Source organism: Zophobas morio, unplaced genomic scaffold (assembly GCF_036711695.1).
Source record: "Zophobas morio isolate AGI-343-1 ecotype UQ-CSIRO unplaced genomic scaffold, CSIRO_AGI_Zmor_V1 ptg000018l, whole genome shotgun sequence".
Lineage (NCBI taxonomy): Eukaryota > Metazoa > Arthropoda > Insecta > Coleoptera > Tenebrionidae > Zophobas > Zophobas morio.
In genome coordinates, this window is record NW_026972123.1 from 1,784,559 (window position 1) to 1,808,004 (window position 23,446).

At 33.7% G+C, this 23,446-nt stretch overlaps 4 protein-coding genes and 1 non-coding gene across 5 annotated transcripts; all 5 read right to left on the reverse strand.

The window, feature by feature from the left end:
- Positions 1 to 179: 179 nt before the first annotated feature.
- Positions 180 to 8,211, reverse strand: LOC135130753 (uncharacterized). The gene is made up of 12 exons (XM_064058173.1): positions 7,870 to 8,211; positions 7,721 to 7,817; positions 7,561 to 7,671; positions 7,352 to 7,507; positions 4,230 to 4,738; positions 4,088 to 4,184; positions 3,925 to 4,035; positions 894 to 1,024; positions 746 to 842; positions 585 to 695; positions 382 to 537; positions 180 to 325 (listed from the first exon to the last, which is right to left on the reverse strand). The coding sequence occupies exons 1-12, from the start codon at positions 8,067 to 8,069 to the stop codon at positions 284 to 286; spliced, it is 1,818 nt and encodes a 605-aa protein (XP_063914243.1). The 5' UTR covers positions 8,070 to 8,211; the 3' UTR covers positions 180 to 283.
- Positions 8,212 to 9,097: 886 nt separating this feature from the next.
- LOC135131113 (uncharacterized) lies at positions 9,098 to 10,331 on the reverse strand. Its single transcript, XM_064058663.1, has 4 exons — positions 9,659 to 10,331; positions 9,498 to 9,608; positions 9,295 to 9,450; positions 9,098 to 9,239 (listed from the first exon to the last, which is right to left on the reverse strand). The coding sequence occupies exons 1-4, from the start codon at positions 9,677 to 9,679 to the stop codon at positions 9,198 to 9,200; spliced, it is 330 nt and encodes a 109-aa protein (XP_063914733.1). The 5' UTR covers positions 9,680 to 10,331; the 3' UTR covers positions 9,098 to 9,197.
- A 1,445-nt stretch (positions 10,332 to 11,776) lies between these two features.
- Trnaf-gaa (transfer RNA phenylalanine (anticodon GAA)) lies at positions 11,777 to 11,849 on the reverse strand. Its single transcript has one exon. It is a non-coding gene; the product is annotated as a tRNA-Phe (tRNA).
- A 6,228-nt stretch (positions 11,850 to 18,077) lies between these two features.
- Positions 18,078 to 19,927, reverse strand: LOC135131087 (uncharacterized). Its single transcript, XM_064058618.1, has 7 exons — positions 19,879 to 19,927; positions 19,633 to 19,820; positions 19,096 to 19,583; positions 18,937 to 19,033; positions 18,776 to 18,886; positions 18,574 to 18,729; positions 18,078 to 18,510 (listed from the first exon to the last, which is right to left on the reverse strand). The coding sequence occupies exons 1-7, from the start codon at positions 19,907 to 19,909 to the stop codon at positions 18,469 to 18,471; spliced, it is 1,113 nt and encodes a 370-aa protein (XP_063914688.1). The 5' UTR covers positions 19,910 to 19,927; the 3' UTR covers positions 18,078 to 18,468.
- A 592-nt stretch (positions 19,928 to 20,519) lies between these two features.
- LOC135131088 (uncharacterized) lies at positions 20,520 to 22,423 on the reverse strand. The gene is made up of 5 exons (XM_064058619.1): positions 21,259 to 22,423; positions 21,090 to 21,186; positions 20,927 to 21,037; positions 20,726 to 20,881; positions 20,520 to 20,675 (listed from the first exon to the last, which is right to left on the reverse strand). The coding sequence occupies exons 1-5, from the start codon at positions 21,696 to 21,698 to the stop codon at positions 20,634 to 20,636; spliced, it is 846 nt and encodes a 281-aa protein (XP_063914689.1). The 5' UTR covers positions 21,699 to 22,423; the 3' UTR covers positions 20,520 to 20,633.
- Positions 22,424 to 23,446: the final 1,023 nt, after the last annotated feature.

The following is a 23,446-nucleotide window of genomic DNA, read 5'->3' on the forward strand; positions in this document are numbered from 1 at the left end:
TAAAAATTGCTCGACGGTTATTTGGACAGAAGTTCGCTCGACTTTGACGTATAGTCCGACAAATTCCGCTTCTTTAAAAATGTATAACCTCTATAAAGTGAAAACCAAAAGAAGAGAAAACGAAATTTGATTGATTTTGTCTCCTCAAGCCACCTTGCTGTTCAATTTTTGAGACACATGTATTGATTTGGGTAGATTGTCCATTCACCACAGGTATATTTAAGGTTAATGAAAAGAAAACTTTGTTAATAGTTTCTTCGTCTCTTTTATTTTGTTTTGTTTGTTAATAGAAAACTGAGATGGTCGAGTATACCGCTTTGAAAATCTACAAACAAAAAGTAGTAAATCTAAGTTTCAAACATTTTCTGAAAATTTCCTTACAGCCACTCCTAGACGATAGTTTATGGCTATTTCTTTTGAAAAGTTGAGATTTATGGGTTCCATACTGTTGCACAACATCAAGAGAAAGGTTTTTCGATTTGCGCAGTTGAAATTATACCATTTTGTCATCACCAGTGTTGTGAATATGTTATCAGACTGAAAAAAAAAACAGTTAGAAAATGTACAAGCTGTTGTAAATTTACTTCGTCTTGTAAAGTTTCGCCGCAAATAATCATAGTAACAAAACCGGACCCAGCGAGGAAACCAAAAAGTGCGTTGCAGCATGTATTAATTGTCGTTGACTCTGTCGTAGTCTACAAAGAAATATAGATAAATAGGTAAAGACAGAGAAGGCACGATATACCAAGAAAGATAACATGGCCATAAATAAAATAAAACCAACGGCCACACTAAATGGTATTATGAGGCTGTGAACAATTTCTAGAGTGCGAATTCTCCATCTGGAAATAAGACAAAAAAGATTTTGTGAAATTTCTGAAATTTACTCGTACCTCTTGAAATCGCAGTGTCTTCTTACTTGAAGCTTCAGTTTAAGTCTAACTTCTTGTTGGTATATTTCATCGTCCACTAAATTTTCTTCTACATTTTCTGCTTCGTACACACAACAAACTTCCCCAACATACTTGTTGAACAAATATATTTGAAACTTTGCGTGTTGAGTTATATAAAGTATTTGAAATGGGTGAGTTATCATGGCCAAAACGATCACGTGAGATGTTAATTTTACAACAAAGAACAAGAAGTTGCATGCGCATAGAAGAAAATTTCTAGGTGGAAGAATAGCAAGCGAAGAATAAACGAATGTTACTAGACTTATCCATAATAAGGCTGCTAAAGTATTAGAGATTACGAAAATTTTAAGTATCCGTATTTCCTTTGTAATTTTGGTTTTGATTTGATCGCCAACTATGTCGATGTCCCAAAGTCGAAAACAACTCATGATGTCGTCAATCCAATTACTTGTGTATAAATGCACAAAAATGGCAAACGCGGCCTAGAAAAAACGTGTAGAATTGTAAAACGTGGACACGAATTATTTTACATAAGCCATTTGCGAAAAGATTAGCCCATATTTTGTTAATTTACTAAGGTTTGGCGACGACAAGAAAAAGCAGATCTGGATGAGTAAAATCAGGAGAATAATGCAACATAAAAATTTTAATAATAACTTAACGTGTTTGTTCTGGAACAGCTTATATCCTACTATATATACTAGTTTCAGGGGATCATCTAAAATAATAATAAACAACCATTAATAAAGTTTATTGGATATGTTTAATTTTACCTTTCATTTCATTTTGGTGTTGGAAATACATTTCTCGTCAACTGGCGTGGCGTTTGGAGAAAAAAACCATTACCTACATATTTATTAGTTAAGGAAGGGTTATCAGTATTGATTTACAATTTTCGTAACTTGGAATGAAAGTATTTCTTATCGTGATAATTATGGTAATATAATATTTTCGAAGATTACGAATGAGCGAACGTAAAAGTTGAGTTAAAGTAGTAATAATAAAGACGGCTAATTGTCGTTCTTATCTCTTTCACTATAATTGTGCTAAGTCAAGGAAAAACAGTATTATTGCAGATGAAATGAGCGACTGTTGTGGATCACATACTCCACCTACACTATCTTTTTCTTATTAAAAACTGTGACTTCATTTTTTCCTTCCGATTGCCAAAATAGAATTCGTTTCCCATTTTACGCTGAATAAAGTAAGTCAGTAAAATAGGGAAAGGAGTTGAGGGATAAGTTTAGGTTTTGTCTAGTCTTATGAGCAATCAGTAGCCCCGCCCACCCATCCCTTCTCCATTCCAGTGAACATTCTTAATAGTGTTCAGTTTTTTCTTTGCAGATTCTGTCTGACCCGCCCTCTATTTTCTTAGAGGGTAAATCATTCATCAAAATCGGTCTTATATTGGCAGGTACTAATCCTACTCACCCTCCCAGTTCCCATTCTAACGAATTCTGTTCAGTATAGGATCCTCCTTTCATTCTAACTTGATAAAACGAATCATTGAAATAGAGGCGGGTGGGTGGGCGGGGTTAATTATATGTTCTTTTGTAGAGTGGAAATGGGAACTAATAGAACGTAGACTGATGAGGAAACGGGTGGGTGTTCAGTTTTAATAACGATTGTAAATGGAATAATTTAATGCAAATAAGTTCCAAAATATTTTTCAGAATTGTTTATACAGGGTGACTCAGGTAAGTTAATGAACGAGTCAATTTATTTGATTGATTAAATCAGGAATCGTGAGTATTTATTGTTGGTATTATGTACTTACACTGCACCTATTCAAGTTGCTGTAATGTAAGTGTCCTTGTAGAAATGTTGATGGCGTCATCACAATTGTTTTTAATGTAAACAGTCGCTTAAAACATACACATAGCATGCTTCTTTACCTTTATTTTCAGATTATATATACCTATAACTTTATTTTAACTTTTCGATTAGGTCAGATGTTCCAATTTCTCGATTTTTCAATTTTTCGATTTTTATTTTTCAAATATAGTTTTTAGTTTAGTTTGGTGTTGGAGATTCATTTTGCTTCGACTGGCGTGGTTTTTAAAAAGTAAGTACGTTAATAAGTGCCTAATGAATGATGATTTATGGGTTATGTATCTAGCAGTTAGATTTATTTATTATTGATTAGTAATAATGTTCACAATTCTGAAAGAATAGATAAGGCGGATAGTTATATATTATGTATTAATTGTACATAAATGGGAAATATTTTTGTCGACATGATTTCCTCCAGATACGTATATATTGAAGTCTCATCTTCCACTACTTAAACTACGTATTTTAGTTGTTTTTACAAATCTTTTTTTTTAAGTGGGCTTATTAATACTTTGTTAAAATTTAGTTTAATGGTGAATCGACAAAACCCAAGTGTAGCAGAAGTAGATACTTTGTTACCGAGATTATTTAGAACGACAACTTAGGAATTAATTGCGCCATTTTGTTGCTCAATTTTGAGATAGACTGTACATTCATCACAGATATATTTAAAGCTGCTTACATAATAGATTAAAATTACAATTCTAAGTGAGAAACTCAAAATAGAATCCACATAAAAATAATAACATCTGTACGCCTCCATAAAAGAAGAATGAAAAGAAAATTTTGCAAAATTTTGAAGCTTCGCTTAAATCCTACGTGAATTCTTAATAAATATAATAATTTCTTCGTTGACTTCACTTTGTTTTGGTTGTTAAATAATAGAAAACTGAGATGGTCGAGTATACCGCTTTGAAAATCTACAAACAGAGCAGTAAATCTGAGATTTCGAAAATTTTCTGAAAGTTTCCTACAGCCACTCCTAGACGATAATTTATCGCTATTTCTTTAGAAAAGTTGAGATTTATGGGTTCCATACTGTTGCACAACATCAAGAGAAAGGTTTTTCGATTTGCGCAGTTGAAATTATACCATTTTGTCATCCTCAATGTTGTGAATGTGTCATCAGACTGAAAAAAAAAACAGTTAGAAAATATACAAGCAGTTGTAAATTTACTTCGTCTTGTAAAGTTTCGCCGCAAATAATCATAGTAACAAAACCGGACACAGCGAGGAAACCAAAAAGTGCGTTGCTCCATGTACCAATCGCCGTTGACTCTGTCGTTGTCTACAAAGAAATATAGGTGAATAAATAAAGACAACGAAGGAACGATATATACCAAAAAAGAATACATGCCCATAAATAAAATAAAACCAACGGCCACACTGAATGGTATTATGAGGCTATTAACAATTTCTAGAGTGCGAATTCTCCATCTAGAAATAAAACAAAAGATATTTTGTGAAATTACTGAAATTTACTCGTGCCTCTTAAAATCGCAGTGTCTTCTTACTAGAAGCTTGAGTCTAATTCTAACTTCTTCTTGATATATTTCATCGTCCAGTAAATTTTCTTCTATATTTTCTTTTTCATGCACACAACAAACTTCCTCAACATACTTGTTGAACAAATACATTTGAAACTTTGCGTGTTGAGTTATATAAAGTATTTGAAATGGGTGAGCTATCATGGCCAAAACGATCACGTGAGATGTTAATTTTACAATAAAGAATAGGCAGTCACATGCACATAGAAGAAAATTTCTAGGTGGAAGAATAGCGAACGCAGAATAAGTGAATATAATTAGACTTATCCATAATAAGCCTGCTAACGTATTAGAGACTACAAAAATTGTAAGTATCTGCATTTCCTTCTTGATTTTAATTTTAATTGTTTCGCCAGCTGTGTCGATATCCCAAAGTGGAAAAGAGTTCATGATGTCGTCAATACAGTTATTTGTGTATAAATGTACGGAGATGGCAAACGCGGCCTAGAAAAACGTGTAGAATTGTAAAAAGTGTATTCGAATTATGTTACATAAGCCATTTGCGAAAAGATTAGTCCATATTTTGTTAATTCACTGAGATTTGGTGACGACAAGAAAAAACAAATCTGGATGAACAACACCAGGGTAATGGTGCAAAGTAAAAGTTTTAGTAATAACTTAACGAGTTTGTTCTGGAACAGCTTATATCCTACCATATGTACTAGTTTCAGAGGATCATCTAAAAATAATAATAAACAATTAGTAATTAATAAGTTTATTAATGTTCATTGGTTATGTTTAATTCACCTTTCATTTCATTTTGGTGTTGGAAATCCATACCGATTTTGAACAATTATAAATTTGATTTCAGAATTTTCAAATGAGAACTGCAGTGCCATCACAACATGAAAACAAATTTTCAAAAAACATTCTTTCGAGGATTAATTAGCATTAATTAGAGAGAATGATCAATTTGCTTCGACGACGACTACAAGACTAGAAACAAAACATTGCTGGAAGGAATAAATGTTGGAAAAAACTTAAATAGCGAATTAAGGAAAATCGAAACGATTAATGAATAATAGATAGGGAAAATGAGTTAATTTACCAGAAGCACTGTGGGGACAGGAGAAAATTGATCCAAGTTTATTTCCAGAGAACTTCCTTCGCTTCTGAAACAAATACTGCTTCTACCGTGATCCGCAACGAAGGGATGAAAGCTGTGGAAGTTCTTAAGAAGAAGAATGCAAGTTGAGGAACTTATACGAACAAGCAGCAAGATGATATTGGAATAGAAAGAAGATTAAATAAGAAACGAATGAAGACAATATTTCGCTGAGCATGCAGTGATTCACAATTAAAATTATACAATTTTCTTAGCATAAATAAATAAGTATCTACAAGCAGTATTAATTTTACTTCGTCTTGTCTATGATCAATTCAAACTTTCAAGTTGACGGTAATCTGCCAAGACGAAATTTCCGAGAAGAATTGTATTTTCTTATACTTAAATTACAACGGATGTACAATAATAAATGTATTTGGAGTAGACATTGGAATTATTTCTCGTTTATTTATCACAAGGTAATTATTAATCAACTAACGTGGCCTTTGAGAAGTCATAGAACATAAGAACGTAATTATGTATGTATTAAGTACAGGTCAGAATTATTGATTAATAGTCTTTATATGTTAAGGATAATGGTACTTGACAAACTCATCACAATAAAAAGAAAACTATAAAATATTGTTATATACTTACAATATATTGAACTCCCAACTTTCACTATTCAAACAACGTGTTCTCTTCCTGTTTACCAAATGTTTTTTTTTAAGTGGGACTATATCGCACAAGTCTACTCGTTTTTCAGATAAAAATCATTGAAAGTTTACTAAAGAGATAAATTAATGGCGTTGACGGGAGAGGTAAATTTAAAAAACTGAAAAAAATTCTCAGAGGGTTGTTAGCAAGATGCTACAGCCAACAACACTGTCATCTCTACCTCAAAATGATGGTTTCATTAGGACTGTCTGGAGACCCAATCATGGCTGATTTAGACGTTTTGTTTACACCGTCGGCATGGAAACCGTACGTATGACGTATGGAACTTACTTTTTGGTTCTGGTTCGTGGTAGTTGAATCTCTTTGCTTATCTTTGTCAAAGAATAGCAAAAGTGTATAAGGGTGAAGAACGAGTTGAAGAATGGATTCAAGCACTCATTCAATTCGTCAGTCAAAATGTTTTACTTTGATTTGTCAGGAGTTTAACGTTATTATATTGTATTCGAACTAGAATAGTTTCTTCAGATATCTTAGTGTCTTGTAATCATCGCAATTAATAAAATACAATAAATATTGTGTATTTTCATTCATAACGAGCATCTAGGTCGTGAAAGTGGCGTAGTCGGTAACATTTACAAAAATTTTACGGTAAGTTTGGTGTTGAGACGAAAATGCAGATTTGGAGGAGTAAAATTAGTGGAATAATGCACAAGAAACACTTCAATATAGACTTGAGTCCTTTCTGAGAAATCTTATATTCTACAAGATAAGCTGGTGTTAAAGGACTATCTCCAAAAATTCAGAACAAAATTATTAATTGTGGTGCATGTGGTTATTTTTATCTTTCATTTCACTTTGATGTTGGACAACCATTTCGTTTCAGGTAACGTGGCTTTTGAAAGTTAAGTATAATTAGGTGATTATTTTGTGTGAGTTAAGGTCATCGTAGTATTGATTAATAAACTTCGAAAGAACAGTGATATTAGTGAAGTAAAGGACGTAATTTATTTAGAGTTAAGAATACAAATATCATAACCTCGCCACAAAAAGCACAAAGTAATTATAACTATAATCAGAAAAGTAATTTCTTAAATAATCCTCTAATAACATGAACTATAAATAAAACCAGAACAGTTTGTTACCACTCTTATCATTTTTTGCTTTACTTTATCATAAAAAAAAATAAAATTCAAGTTACAATAGACTATCATACACGATTCAACAAAAAAGACACATTTATTTCTACAAGAAAACTGAAATTGCCGAATATACCGTTTTGCAAATCTACAAATAGAAAATATAATATTTCGAACTTCGTCTGCACATATACCTACAGCCATTCCTAGACGATAGTTGATGGCAATTTCTCCTGAAAAGTTAATAGTTATAGGTTTCACACTATTGCACAACATCAGAAGAAAAATTTTCCGATTTTCGCAATTAAAATTGTACCATTTTGTTAGCATAAGTGTTGTGAAAGTATTTTCAGACTGAGAAAAAAAAAACAGTCAAAAAAAATACAAGCATTTGTAAATTAATTTACTTCGTCTTGTAAAGCTTCGCCTGCCATAATTGTGGCAACAATGCAGGAACCAGCGACGATATTAAAGAGTAAATCAGAGCATATGACGATGGTCGCTGACTCTGCTATATACTAGAAGTAGGAAGACTGTGACTCAATAACTAAAAAAATATAAACATACCAGGAAAGAATAAATACCCATAAACAAAAGAACAGCAGCGCATGCACTAAATGGTAGTATTAGCTTGTCCATAATTCGGAGAGTATTAGTTCGCCATCTGGAAATAGTTGAAACAATATTTTTCCAAATGAACAAAATTTTGCAGCTACCTTTTAAATTCACAATGTCTCTTGACCAGGAAATTGAGTCTACGTCTAACTTCTCTTTGATATCTTTCATCATACACTAAATATTCTTCGTTTTCTTCTGGATCCATCATTGTACAAATTTCCTCAATATGCTTGTTGAACAAATACATTTGAAACTTCACATGGTGACTTGTATAAATTACCTGCAATGAGTGAGCCATGAAAGCAAAAATTATCACGTGAGATGTTAGTTTTAAAACAGAGAGAAGGTAGTCACATGTGTGGAAAACCAAATTTGTTTGTGGAAGAATGGCGAACGACGAATATACAACTATAGTGGCCCATAGTAAAGCTAAGAATGATGCCACGATTGTAAAAGTTCTAATTACTTTCGTTTCCTTTTGGATTCTGTTTTTGATTTTCTCACCAGCTGTGTCGATTTCCCAAAGTGGCAAAATACACATGACGTCGTCAATCAACTTATTTTTGTATAAATGGACGAACGAAACAGTATTTGTTTCGTTCGTCCATTGGTCCAGAAAAGACGTGTACTACTCAGAAAACTCGACATGAACATCGTTACATAAGACATTTGTGCAAAGCTTGGTCCATGTTTACTTAGTTTAAAAACACTCGATGACCAAACGAAAACGCAGATTTGAATCAGTAAAATCGGAGGGATGGTGAAAAGCGAAAATTTTAATGCGAATTTGAGGAATTTGTTCTGAAAGATCTTATATCCTATAATGTATACCAGTTTTAGAGGATCATCTGAAAATATTAAAATTTAACAAATTATTAAAGCGGTGGTTACAACAATTAGTTTCACTTTTCATTTTCTTTTGACGACGGAAATTCATTTCGCCTCGACTGACGTGACTTTTGAAAAGTACGCATATCACATAAGTACGTGATTATATACGAGTTAGAAATATTGGTTAATAATGTTGGTAATTTTGAGGACGATAATTTTGGAAGAAACGGGAAGTTTTTGGAGGTATGTATTTTCCACGATTACAAGTCATAAAAATTGCTCGACGGTTATTTGGACAGAAGTTCGCTCGACTTTGACGTATAGTCCGACAAATTCCGCTTCTTTAAAAATTTATAACCTCTATAAAGTGAAAACCAAAAGAATTTGGCCATTAGGACGTTCAGATTACAAGTATTAGCGGTTAAGAGAAAATTAAATTTGATTGATTTTGTCTCCTCAAGCCACCTTGCTGTTCAATTTTTGAGACACATGTATTGATTTGGGTAGATTGTCCATTCACCACAGGTATATTTAAGGTTAATGAAAAGAAAACTTTGTTAATAGTTTCTTCGTCTCTTTTATTTTGTTTTGTTTGTTAATAGAAAACTGAGATGGTCGAGTATACCGCTTTGAAAATCTACAACCAAAAAGCAGTAAATCTGAGTTTCGAACATTTTCTGAAAATTCCTTACAGTCACTCCTAGACCATAGTTTATGGCTATTTCTTTTGAAAAGTTGAGATTTATGGGCTCCATACTGTTGCACAACATCAAGAGAAAGGTTTTTCGATTTGCGCAGTTGAAATTATACCATTTTGTCATCACGAGTGTTGTGAATGTGTTATCAGACTGAAAAAAAAAACAGTTAGAAAATATACAAGCAGTTGTAAATTTACTTCGTCTTGTAAAGTTTCGCCGCAAATAATCATAGTAACAAAACCGGACCCAGCGAGGAAACCAAAAAGTGCGTTGCAGCATGTATTAATTGTCGTCGACTCTGTCGTAGTCTACAAAGAAATATAGATAAATAGATAAAGACAGAGAAGGCACGATATACCAAGAAAGAAAACATGGCCATAAATAAAATAAAACCAACGGCCACACTGAATGGTATTATGAGGCTGTGAACAATTTCTAGAGTGCGAATTCTCCATCTGGAAATAAGACAAAAGATATTTTGTGAAATTTCTGAAATTTACTCGTGCCTCTTGAAATCGCAGTGTCTTCTTACTAGAAACTTCAGTCTAAGTCTAACTTCTTGTTGGTATATTTCATCGTCCACTAAACTTTCTTCTATATTTTCTTCTTCGCGCACACAACAAACTTCCTCAACATACTTGTTGAACAAATACATTTGGAACTTTGCGTGTTGAGTTATATAAAGTATTTGAAATGGGTGAGCTATCATGGCCAAAACGATCACGTGAGATGTTAATTTTATAATTAAGAACAAGCAGTCACATGCACATAGAAGAAAATTTCTAGGTGGAAGAATAGCGAACGAAGAATAAACGAATGTAACTAGACTTATCCATAATAAGGCTACCGTCGTATTAGAGATTACAAAAGTTGTAAGTATCTGCATTTCCTTCTTAATTTTGATTTTAATTTTTTCGCCAGCTGTGTCGATGTCCCAAAATCGAAAACAACTCATGATGTCGTCAACCCAGTTACTTGTGTATAAATGCACAAAGATGGCAAACGCGGCCTAGAAAAAACGTGTAGATTTGTAAAAGGTGGACACAAATTATGTTACATAAGCCATTTGCGAAAAGATTAGCCCATAATTTGTTAATTTACTAAGATATGGTGACGACAAGAAAAAGCAGATCTGGATGAGTAAAATCAGGAGAATGATGCAAAGTAAAAATTTTAGTAATAATTAAACGAGTTTGTTCTGGAACAGTTTATATCCTACTACATATACTAGTTTCAGGGCATCATCTAAAAATAATAAACAATCAGAAATAAATTTATTATTGTTATTGTATATGTTTAATTTTACCTTTCATTTCATTTTGGTGTTGGAAATACATTTCTCGTCGACTGGCGTGGCGTTCGGAGAAAAAAACCTTTACCTATATATTTATTAGTTAAGGAAGGGTTATCAGTATTGATTTACAATTTTCGTAACTTCGAATGAAATTATTTATTATTGTGTTAATTATGGTAATATATTAGTTTCGAAGATTACGAATGGTCGAACGCAAAAGTTGAATTAAAGTAGTAAGAGTCAACGAAAAACGGTAGAAAACATCAGTTTAATTTTAAGTGGTAAATCCCCAGAAATTAATGTACAATTAGGTCCGAACACTGTGTGTTAAAGCACACACTAAATACATCTGTCGATGTAGAAAGAAGTTTTTCTTTTCATCTGTTTTGAGGCGATAAACTCATTCAAATCTAACAAATATCTACGTGACATTCTTTCGATGTATGAACATTAATATTTTTAATACTACGCTCTGTTCTCGTTGATAATGTGCTGGAAATATATTTTTTGCACTCATGACCATTTTTCATGAGTTTCGCGCTTCCACCAGGATACGGAGGTCGAACTTTGGGGTTACTTTATACACAACTTCCCTCGCCCTTGAAATACAGTCGAACAAATACATCGTTTAGCTCGGTGTTGTGGAAATACACGTTCTATGAAGTGCAAGATATTCGCATAAGCGTAAGCGAAAAAAGTATTGTAATCGAGTCTCTCGGGGGGCTACTGGCTACTTTTATGTTTTCTCGATATTTCATGACCCATAGAGTATGAAAAATTAGGTCTCGTGGCTCAGTCTGTGTCCGTCTGTTCAGATTTTTACTAGGCAGATAATCCCCAAAACTACCGGACCGATTGTATTTTATATGTGTAATACAGTAATATATTTTTAATACCGATTTTATCTTGTTTTATTGAATTGAGGTGTAATTTTTGTGAGAGAGGAAAAACTTGTTTGCCCTTTTCTATTTAATCATGAGCCGAAATAGCTCAGCTGGGAGAGCGTTAGACTGAAGATCTAAAGGTTCAATCCCGGGTTTCGGTATAATTTTTTTTTATTGTAGAATTTTCAAATATTGCTTTTTTGTTTCGTTATTTTAGCTACAAGTAAACTATATTGCGTCATAAAAAAATGGTAACAGTTTTATCTGTATAAGGTAAAATTATTTGTAAAAAAAAGTTTGCCGAAACCCGGGATTGAACCGGGGACCTTTAGATCTTCAGTCTAACGCTCTCCCAACTGAGCTATTTCGGCTGATAGCTCATATCATCCTGATTAACAAGCAGACACGTTTCGTAGATTCTAAAAACGATACATGTAAATATTAAATAACATATTGTTTTTACTTTCAGGTCGCTCGTTTCCGTCTGTCTGTCTGCTGTCTACCGTCTGTCCGGATTTTTATTAAACAAATAATCTCCGAAACTACTGAAAAATTAAATTTTACATTGTATAGATGTCGTCAGTTTTCTTTGTATAACATGATTACTTAAGAACATACATAGTTCACATGGAAATTTGATATACATGGCCATCTTTTCACATCAATTTTGCAATTTATGGGCCGGAGTGTAATTTCAAAATTGATATTTCCTATTACAAATTTTCCATTGTAAACATGTTTTAAGTTTCATGTTGTGAAAACAAGTCTACACTAGGATTGGCTGTAAGTATATATGTAGAAGATGTTTGAAATCTCCGACAATTGTTTATGTTTGTAGATTTGTAAAGCAGTATACTCGGCAGTTTCAGTTTTCCATTAAAGACAAGCGTCACTTTTCTTGGTTATACAATTATTGAAAAGTTTGAATTTTTTCTTAATCTCCTAGGACATAATTCAATTTTTCAAACTGTAAGTCATTAACAGTGGAATTACCGTACATTTAGATTTATTAATGAAATACATCGAATAAGTTCGTTTCTTGTTCAAATTCGAATTTGTAAAATTTACCGTTTAAGTGTTACCGACTGCGCCACTTTCACGACCCAGATGCTCGTTATGAATAAAAATAAACAATGTATATTCTATTTTATTAATTGCGATGATTACAAAACACTAAGATATCTGAAGAAACTATTCTAAGATCGAATGCAACATAAAAACGTTAAATGTTGAATGATGATGAGTGATTGGATCCAATCTTCGGCTCGTTCATCACCTTGACATCCTTTGATAAAGATAAGCAAAGAGGTTCAACTACCACGAAGCAGACCCAAAAATAAGCTTTTTCACCTGTTCCAGCAGGATTTGGACAACGAAAAGCGTCGCACTTTGTTTGAATCAAATTCCCCAATTTTTACTTCAGACAACGGTTTCATCTCATCGTGGAAACCGATAGAAGAGAATATTGATTTGCAAAGATAGTGTTAGACCTTAGTATGTAGAATTTTCGAATATAGTACATTTATTCTGAAAACTATAGCTTCTTTTTTTCCTTTAACTGTCATTTAGAAGAACAAAAAAATTTAGTATTGAAAAGGTAAATCTAGTTTAAAAAATTGGTCTAAACAGTTTAGACAGAGATCCTTTAAACCGCTTCAAAATTAGAACGTTGGAGACCCCTGAGATTCTTTAAACCTTTTCAAAAATATAAGGTTGGGGGCCTGAGATTCTTTAAATTGTCCTTTAAAGATGAAACATCGGGAGTCCCTGAGATTCTTTAAACCTTTTCAAAAATATAACGTTGAGGCACTCAGATTCTTTAAATTGTCCTTTAAAGATGAAACGTTGGGAGTCCCTGCGATTCTTTAAACCGCTTCAAAATTAGAACGTTGGAGAGCCTGAGATTCTTTAAACCTTTTCAAAAATATAACGTTGAGGGCTCTGAGATTCTTTAAACTGTCCTTTAAAGATGAAATGTCGGGAGCCCGTGAGATTCCTTGAACCGCTTCAAAATAACAACGTTGGAAACCCCTGAGATTCTTTAAACCTTATCAAAAATATAACGTTGGGGGCCTGAGATTCTTTAAATTGTCCTTTAAAGATGAAACGTCAGGAGTCCCTGAGATTCTTTAAACCTTATCAAAAATATAACGTTGAGGCCCTCAGATTCTTTAAATTGCCCTTTAAAGATGAAACGTCGGGAGTCCCTGGGATTCTTTAAACCGCTTCAAAATTAGAACGTTGGAGAGCCCTGAGATTCTTTAAACCTCTTCAAAAATATAACGTTGAGGGCCCTTAGATTCTTTAAACTGTCCTTTAAAGATGAAACGTCGGGAGCCCTTGAGATTCTTTAAACCGCTTCAAAATTAGAACAACGATTTAGAGCCCTGAGATTCTTTAAATCTTTTCAAAAATATAACGTTGAGGCCCTCAGTTTCTTTAAATTGTCCTTTAAAGATGAAACGTCGGGAGTCCCTGGGATTCTTTAAACCGCTTCAAAATTAGAACAAAGTTTTAGAGCCCTGAGATTCTTTAAACCTTTTCAAAAATATAACGTGGAGAGGCCCTGAGATTCTTTAAACTATCATTAAAACATGAAACGTCGCGAGTCCCTGAGATTCTTTAAACCGCTTCATAATTAGAACAACGTTTTGGAGCCCTGAGATTCTTTAAACCTTTTCAAAAATATAACGTTGAGGGCTCTGAGATTCTTTAAACTGTCCTTTAAAGATGAAATGTCGGGAGCCCTTGAGATTCCTTGAACCGCTTCAAAATAACAACGTTGGAAACCCCTGAGATTCTTTAAACCTTATCAAAAATATAACGTTGGGGGCCTGAGATTCTTTAAATTGTCCTTTAAAGATGAAACGTCAGGAGTCCCTGAGATTCTTTAAACCTTATCAAAAATATAACGTTGGGGCCCTCAGATTCTTTAAATTGCCCTTTAAAGATGAAACGTTGGGAGTCCCTGGGATTCTTTAAACCGCTTCAAAATTAGAACGTTGGAGAGCCCTGAGATTCTTTAAACCTTTTCAAAAATATAACGTTGAGGGCCCTCATATTCTTTAAACTGTCCTTTGAAGATGAAACGTCGGGAGTCCCTGAGATTCTTTAAACCGCTTCAAAATTAGAACAACGTTTTAGAGCCCTGAGATTCTTTAAACCTTTTCAAAAATATAACGTTGAGGGCCCCGAGATTCTTTAAATTGTCCTTTAAAGATGAATCGTCGGGAGTCCCTGAGATTCTTTAAACCTTTTCAAAAATATAACGTTGAGGCCCTCAGATTCTTTAAATTGTCCTTTAAAGATGAAACGTCGGGAGTCCCTGAGATTCTTTAAACCGCTTCATAATTAGAACAACGTTTTAGAGCCCTGAGATTCTTTAAACCTATTAAAAATATAACGTTGAGGGCTCTGAGATTCTTTAAACTGTCCTTTAAAGATGAAACGTCGGGAGTCCCTGAGATTCTTTAAACCGCTTCATAATTAGAACAACGTTTTGGAGCCCTGAGATTCTTTAAACCTTTTCGAAAATATAACGTTGAGGGCTCTGAGATTCTTTAAACTGTCCTTTAAAGATGAAACGTCGGGAGCCCTTGAGATTCCTTGAACCGCTTCAAAATAGCAACGTTGGAAATCCCTGAGATTCTTTAAACCTTATCAAAAATATAACGTTGGGGGCCTGAGATTCTTTAAATTGTCCTTTAAATATGAAACGTCAGGAGTCCCTGAGATTCTTTAAACCTTATCAAAAATATAACGTTGGGGCCCTCAGATTCTTTAAATTGTCCTTTAAAGATGAAACGTCGGGAGTCCCTGGGATTCTTTAAACCGCTTCAAAATTAGAACGTTGGAGAGCCTGAGATTCTTTAAACCTTATCAAAAATATAACGTTGAGGCCCTCAGATTCTTTAAATTGTCCTTTAAAGTTGAAACGTCGGGAGTCCCTGAGATTCTTTAAACCGCTTCATAATTAGAACAACGTTTTGGAGCCCTGAGATTCTTTAAACCTTTTCAAAAATATAACGTTGAGGGCTCTGAGATTCTTTAAACTGTCCTTTAAAGATGAAATGTCGGGAGCCCTTGAGATTCCTTGAACCGCTTCAAAATAACAACGTTGGAAACCCCTGAGATTCTTTAAACCTTATCAAAAATATAACGTTGGGGGCCTGAGATTCTTTAAATTGTCCTTTAAAGATGAAACGTCAGGAGTCCCTGAGATTCTTTAAACCTTATCAAAAATATAACGTTGGGGCCCTCAGATTCTTTAAATTGCCCTTTAAAGATGAAACGTTGGGAGTCCCTGGGATTCTTTAAACCGCTTCAAAATTAGAACGTTGGAGAGCCCTGAGATTCTTTAAACCTTTTCAAAAATATAACGTTGAGGGCCCTCATATTCTTTAAACTGTCCTTTGAAGATGAAACGTCGGGAGTCCCTGAGATTCTTTAAACCGCTTCAAAATTAGAACAACGTTTTAGAGCCCTGAGATTCTTTAAACCTTTTCAAAAATATAACGTTGAGGGCCCCGAGATTCTTTAAATTGTCCTTTAAAGATGAATCGTCGGGAGTCCCTGAGATTCTTTAAACCTTTTCAAAAATATAACGTTGGGGGCCTGAGATTCTTTAAATTGTCGTTTAAAGATGAAACGTCGGGAGTCCCTGAGATTCTTTAAACCGCTTCAAAATTATAACAACGTTTTAGAGCCCTGAGATTCTTTAAGCCTTTTCAAAAATATAACGTTGAGGCCCTCAGATTCTTTAAATTGTCCTTTAAAGATGAAACGTCGGGAGTCCCTGAGATTCTTTAAACCGCTTCATAATTAGAACAACGTTTTAGAGCCCTGAGATTCTTTAAACCTATTAAAAAATATAACGTTGAGGGCTCTGAGATTCTTTAAACTGTCCTTTAAAGATGAAACGTCGGGAGCCCTTGAGATTCCTTGAACCGCTTCAAAATAGCAACGTTGGAAATCCCTGAGATTCTTTAAACCTTATCAAAAATATAACGTTGGGGGCCTGAGATTCTTTAAATTGTCCTTTAAATATGAAACGTCAGGAGTCCCTGAGATTCTTTAAACCTTATCAAAAATATAACGTTGAGGCCCTCAGATTCTTTAAATTGTCCTTTAAAGATGAAACGTCGGGAGTCCCTGGGATTCTTTAAACCGCTTCAAAATTAGAACGTTGGAGAGCCCTGAGATTCTTTAAACCTTTTCAAAAATATAACGTTGAGGCCCTCAGATTCTTTAAATTGTCCTTTAAAGATGAAACGTCGGGAGTCCCTGAGATTCTTTAAACCGCTTCAAAATTAGAACGTTGGAGAGCCCTGAGATTCTTTAAACCTTTTCAAAAATATAACGTTGAGGGCCTTGAGAATCTTTAAACTGTCCTTTAAAGATGAAACGTCGGGAGCCCCTGAGGTTCTTTAAACCGCTTCAAAAGTAGAACGTTTTAGAGCCCTGAAATTCTTTAAACGTTTTCAAAAATATAACGCTGGTGGTCTGAGATTCTTTAAATTGTCTTTTAAAGATGAAACATCGGGAGCCCCTGAGATTCAGTAAATCCTTTTAGAAATAAAACGGTGAGAGCCCTTGAGATTCTTTAAGCCCTTAAAGGCTTTAAAAATTTAGCGTTGGAGGCCACTCACATGCTTTAAACTCTTGTGATAAATAAAACGTCGAGCCCCTGATATTCTTTACCATTTTAGAAATTAAACATTAGAGCCCCTGAGATTCTTTAAATATTTTGAAAAACAGAACGTTGGAGGCCCTGAGTTTCTTTAAACTCTTTTGAAAATAGGACGTCGGGAGCCCCTGAGATTCTTTAATTTGTTCATTAAAGATGATAAAACGTCGAGAGCCCCTGAGATTCTATAAATCGCTTTAGAAATAAAACGTTGAGAATTCCTGAGACTCTTTAGGCCCTCGCTGTCGGAAACGTGACGATGGCATGCCTATTCGTTTTTTTCTCATTACATTTTTGTAGCGGAGCATTTTAAAAAAAATTGCGATGACGTCATCAACATTTTTGCAAGGACACGTATATCAATTTGGATAGATGTAGTATAATACAAAAAAAATAGGGCTAGGCGGTTGAAATTTATGCGCTGCGTATGGACCGCGGCAGACCAGTGGCTCGCAACCAATGTTACGCATCGCGAAGAAAATTATGTCAAAACGAACGTTAACTGAACGTCAGTTGATGATTTTAAAATCCATATCCACGACACAATAATAATAATATTTTTAATCATTTTCGAGTGTCGGTCTCGCTGAAAATAAAAGTATTTCAGTAAATTATTAAAAATGATGATTGACTTTTTCCATATTATGTTCAAAAAGTGGAGATAAGTTCCGAAATTACAGAACCGATTGCTAAATTTATGTGGCACAACGACAACTCACTCGCACAACTAGAGAATACGAGTACTTGCAGAAAAATCACTCTGCAAAAACATACAAAAAAAAAATTGGGACGGCAGACCTATTTATTGGTACTCTAGGGGTCATGAAAAGTCGAGAAAATGTAAAAGTAGAGAGTCGGCCGACGGACTCGATTACAATAATGTCTTAATAAATTTTTCGAAGAACTAGTCCTTCTAGATTTACCTTTTCAATACTGAAATTTTTTTGTTTTTTTAAAGGGCAGGTTCACGAAAAAAACTCCAATTTTGAGAATAATTCTACTTTGCTCGAAAATTATACATACTGAGTTGTAATTATACTGTAACACTATCTCTACAAATCAACATTTTCTTCCTTCGGCGGTCTTGAAAGACTCGTCGACGAGCAGAAACAGTCGTCTGTAATAAAATGTTTATTTTAATTCATAACGAGCATCTGGGTCGTGAAAGTGGCGTAGTCGGAATATTTGCATTCACTTGGTCTTAGGTGATAGAAGTCTTGCTTGAATGAAATAACCGGGTCCGTGGTGAATTTAAATAATATCGTGAGAACATAAATGACAAAAACGAGCTGTCACGATTATTCTTAAAAGAAAACTGAAACTCCCGAGTATACCAGTTTGCCAATCTACAAACAAGAAATATGTAGTAGGTACATCAGCGATTCGACATTTTCTGAAAATACACTCACAGCCATTCCTAGGCGGTAGTCTATAGCAATCTCAGCTGAAAAGCTAAGGTTTATAGGTTTCAAACTGTTGCCCAACATGATTAGAAAATATTTTCTATTTTCGCAATTAAAATTGTACCATTTTGTTAGCATAAGTGTGGTGAACGTATTATCAGACTGGAAAAATAACAATCAGAAAAAATACAAACAGATATAAATTTACTTCGTCTTGTAAAGTTTCGGCTGCAGTTATTGTGGATATAAACGCGGATGTCGCTTGGAGGGTAAAAAGAGCGTTGCACCATAAATCCATGACCGATGACTGATCGCTAGTCTAACAGCAGAAAAATGTATTTTAAACGTAAAAACACCGAAATATCATACCAAAAAAGAATACAGGTCCATAAATAAAAGAACGCCAGCCCCTACACTAAATGGTATTATAAAGTTGCGTATTACATCCAGACACATGGTTCTCCATCTGGGAACAACATGAAAAATTTTCTTCAAATTTCTCTATTGGAGATAAAACTTTACTCGTACCTCTTAAATTCGCAATGTCTTCTAACGAGTAGAGTAAGTCTGAGTCTGACTTCCTCTTGGTATCTTTGATCATCCACTAATCTTTCTTCCTCTGTTTCTTCTTCATCCATACGACAAACTTCCTCGACGTACTTGTTGAATAAATACATTTGAAATTTCACTTGTTGGGTTACATACAGAAATTGATATGTATGACCTAACATAGCAAAGTTTATCACGTAAACTATTAATGATAACATATAGTAGCATGGATTTCGACCATCACTTCTGTGTGGAAGGTTAGTCAACTGGGAGTACATCATTAGACTGACCCAAAATTGACACGATATAGTGTTCGAAATTACGTAATATTTAATAAATTTCGATTCCTTTTTAATTTTGTTTGTGATTGTATCGCCAGCTGTGTCGATGTCCCAAAGTGGAAAATAATTCATGATGTCGTCAATCCACTTGTTTTTGTATAAATGTAAGAATATTACAAAGGCTGCCTAAAAGAATACGTGTAGGATTCTAAAAACTGCGCTTGAATTATATTACATAAGCCATTTGGCAAAAGCTAAGGCCATATTTAATTAATTTTAAAACATCTGGTGACGACACGAAGAAACAAGTCTGGACGCTTAAAATCAGAGAAATCATGCACAGTAAAAATTTTAAAATTAACTTAACGCGTTCGTTCTGAAACATCTTATATCCTAGTACGTACACAAGTTTTAACGGATCGTCTAAAAATATTCATAATTACACAAGTTATTAAGGCTTCTTGAATATATTTAATTTTACCTTTCATTTCTTTTTGATGTTGGAAATTCATTCCGCTTCAACTAACGTGGTCTTTGAGAAGTAATTGAACGTAGTTAACGACGAGTCAGTATTGATTAACAATTTTCGTAATCTAGGAGGAACTCATTATTGTGTTAATTATTGACTACGAGACAATAATAATTATGTCAATTAAACGAAAACGTAATTATTAAAGCAGATGATAGTAGTTATGTGCATCTCACCTACTCTCTCATCAAGCGGGTCGTCTTTATGCTCAACAATTTCCAAAACGCAGAATACCTGACCGAAAACTTTTGAGCGACTGCATAGATGACTGAAAGAGTCCAAGAAAATCTTAGAAGAACAACTATTTTATCCATATTATGTTCAAAAGGTGCAACTGATTGTTGTCAGTAAATCAGGAATCACTGTTTATGACAAGCTTAGATACGGTGATACGAAAACAAAAAATTGAATTTTTTATCTCATCCCTTGTGCCAAATACCAATGCCATTGTGATAAACCAAATTATAAATGTATTGGTCTAGACCCATCTTAACCCTGGTGAACGTAGGGAAAACTATTTGATGTCATTTCTCACTCAATTTGTGATATTTTTGGAGACAGGAATACTAAAAATCTTCAATCATTTTCACCACTTTTATTCCATTATTTTGTTCGACAAGTTAATAAGTAAAAGACTTATCATCGACATAATAATAACAATGCAACCATAAAATCTCTACTTATATGTTGTTCATTGTTACACGAACTTAAAAAAAAATTGAAACTGCTGTGTATACCGCTTTGCCAATCTATAAATAAAAAGCGTATTTGAGAATTCCAACATCGAAAGTATACTTACAGCCATTCCTAGACGATAATTTACAGTAATTTCTCCCGTGAAGTCAATGCTTATGGGTTTGATATTGTTACACAACAGCAACAGAAACGTTTTTCGATTTTCGTTGTTAAAATCATACCATTTTGTCATCACGAGAGTTGTGAATGTGTTCTCAGACTGAAAAAAGACAGTCAGAACAAATACAAGCAGTTATAAATTTACTTCGTCTTGTAAAGTTTCGCCTGCTGTGATTATAATAACGAACCCAATGACAGTCATAAAAGTAAAGATTGCGTTGTTGCATATAACGATGGTCTCTGACCCTTCTAAGCGCTAGAGGGAAAAAATATATATACATATAAGAAGTATCAAACACAATACGTACTAAAAAAGTATACATGCTCATAAATAAAAGAACAGCAACCCCCACACTAAACGGTATTATAAGGTTGCCCATAGTTTGGAGACACTGAATTCGTAATCTGGAAATAAGGACAGGACATTTTTACATATTTTGTGAAATTTCTGTACTTCAAATAAAAATTTCCACTTACCTTTTAAATTCACAGTGTCTTCTGACCACTAGCCGTAGTCTAAGTTTAATTTCTTCTTGGTATTCTTGATCATCCACTAAATCTTCTTCGTTTTCTTTTCCATCCATAAAACAAACGTCCTCGATGTACTTGTTGAACAAATACATCTGAAATTTCAAATGTTGACTTACATAAAGGATTTGAAATGGGTGCGCCATCATAGTCAAAAAAGTCACGTGAGATGTTAGTCTTAAAACGGAGAAAATGTAGTCACATGTATGTAGAAGAAAATTTCTGGACAGAACAACGCCGAACGAAGAATATATAACTAGATTGCCCCATAGCAAACCCGTTAACAGCACCACGATTACAAAAGTTTTGATCATTTTCGTTTCGTTTTTGATTTTGTTTTTGATTTTTTCGCCAGCTGTGTCGATGTCCCAAAGTGGAAAGTTACTCATGGCGTCTTCAATTCCGTTAATTTTGTATATATGAATGAACGAAGCAAAGACGGCCTAGAAAAAACGTGTACCACTCTGAAAGCTCTACCTGAATATTGTTACATAAGACATTTGCGTGAAGATTAGTCCATATTGAATTAGTTTAAGAGAAATTGGTGACGAGACGCAAAAGCCTATCTGGGTGAATAAAATTAGAGGAATGATGAAGATTAAAATTTTTAATATGTATTGAACGAATTTGTTCTGAAAAATCTTATATCCTGCAACATATACAAGTTTTAGAGGATCATCTAAAAATATTTTAGAAAAATTAGTAAATTTAATTAATTGCAGTTAGTTTTACCTTTCAGTTCATTTTGATATCTAAAATTCATTTCTTTTCAGTTAACGTGGCTTTTGGAGACTAGGCAGTATTATGCTTGGGTTACGGTCAGGGTAGACGTATCGATTAATAATCTTGGTAATTTTCAAAGAATAGCTGATGAGGGTAATTATAGTTGTATTACATGAATTGATGGGAAATACGATTCAAAAAATTATCAGACGTATTCTGAGATGATGGTCGAGAGGTGAAAAAATGTTTTCGAAACGTTTTGGACTAGATTCATTGGGTGTAAAAGCGTAGGTACCAACGGAAATTGTTTGATTAGTTTTGTGAACAAATAAATTATCATTTATTATCATTATTAAATCCGACACTTTACTTAATTTTACCGAAAGTTATACCAGTGAACAAATGACAATATTAGTCAGAAATTTATTAATTTTTTAAATAAAAATTGCAATACTCGACTAATATTATATACTAAAGCTAATAAAGTATTTTTTTTTCAATTTTCTAAAATTAAAAAAAAAATTTAAATACAAAAAATAAATAAGTTAGATGTCATAATATCGCTTCTGCGTGACATTTTTCCGATGTATAAACAAACACTTGAAGTTAAAGCTTGTCGCTATCCTTCCATTCATATTTTTTAGTTTTGCTTATAGGGGGTGTCTCAAAACAATTAATCACTGAGTCAATTTATTTTATTGGTTGAATCAAGAATTGCAAAACTGAATTTTGAAATATTGCAGACGTTTTGAAGTTACTGTTTGAGATGGTACGTTTTTAATCAAAATATATCTGTTTTCCAAGCCCAAAAACTTGATGACGTATAAATTCTATCTAAAATGTGCAAAATATCATCAGTATATTTTCGTAATTTATCACTGCATTCATATTTTTTGGATCTGCTTTTACAGTGACTCGAAAAAATGTATGGATCAGTCAATTTATTTTAGTGAATAACTCAAGAGTTACAGAAATGAATACTTTGAGATCTTGCAGACGTCTTAAAGTTATTGTAAGCATGGTAAATTGTTAAGAATATTTATTTATTCCCCCCAAAAAATTGATGGAACGGCTCACTCGATTTTCGCAGATAATTTTGGGAATACAATACAGTTATTTTTAGTATTACACTGCACCAATCCAAGGTGGTATACGTGTTGATCGTTAGGTCATCACAAAATTGTGTGAAGAAAAGACTCAACTCGAAGATGCTGAATAAGTTTCATTATATATGCTTTTGGTGAGAAGGAAGTTCTGTCGAAACAACGTTCGATAAAGGAAGAATGGTTAGAATGGGATATAAAAAGTTATCTGTAGACGGGAGAAATTTTGAATGGAATGAAGAAGAGAGCAGATTCAAAAAGGTAGAAAATTTTTAGTAAAGAGCCAAAAGAAAAGGAAGAAAAGGAGGAAA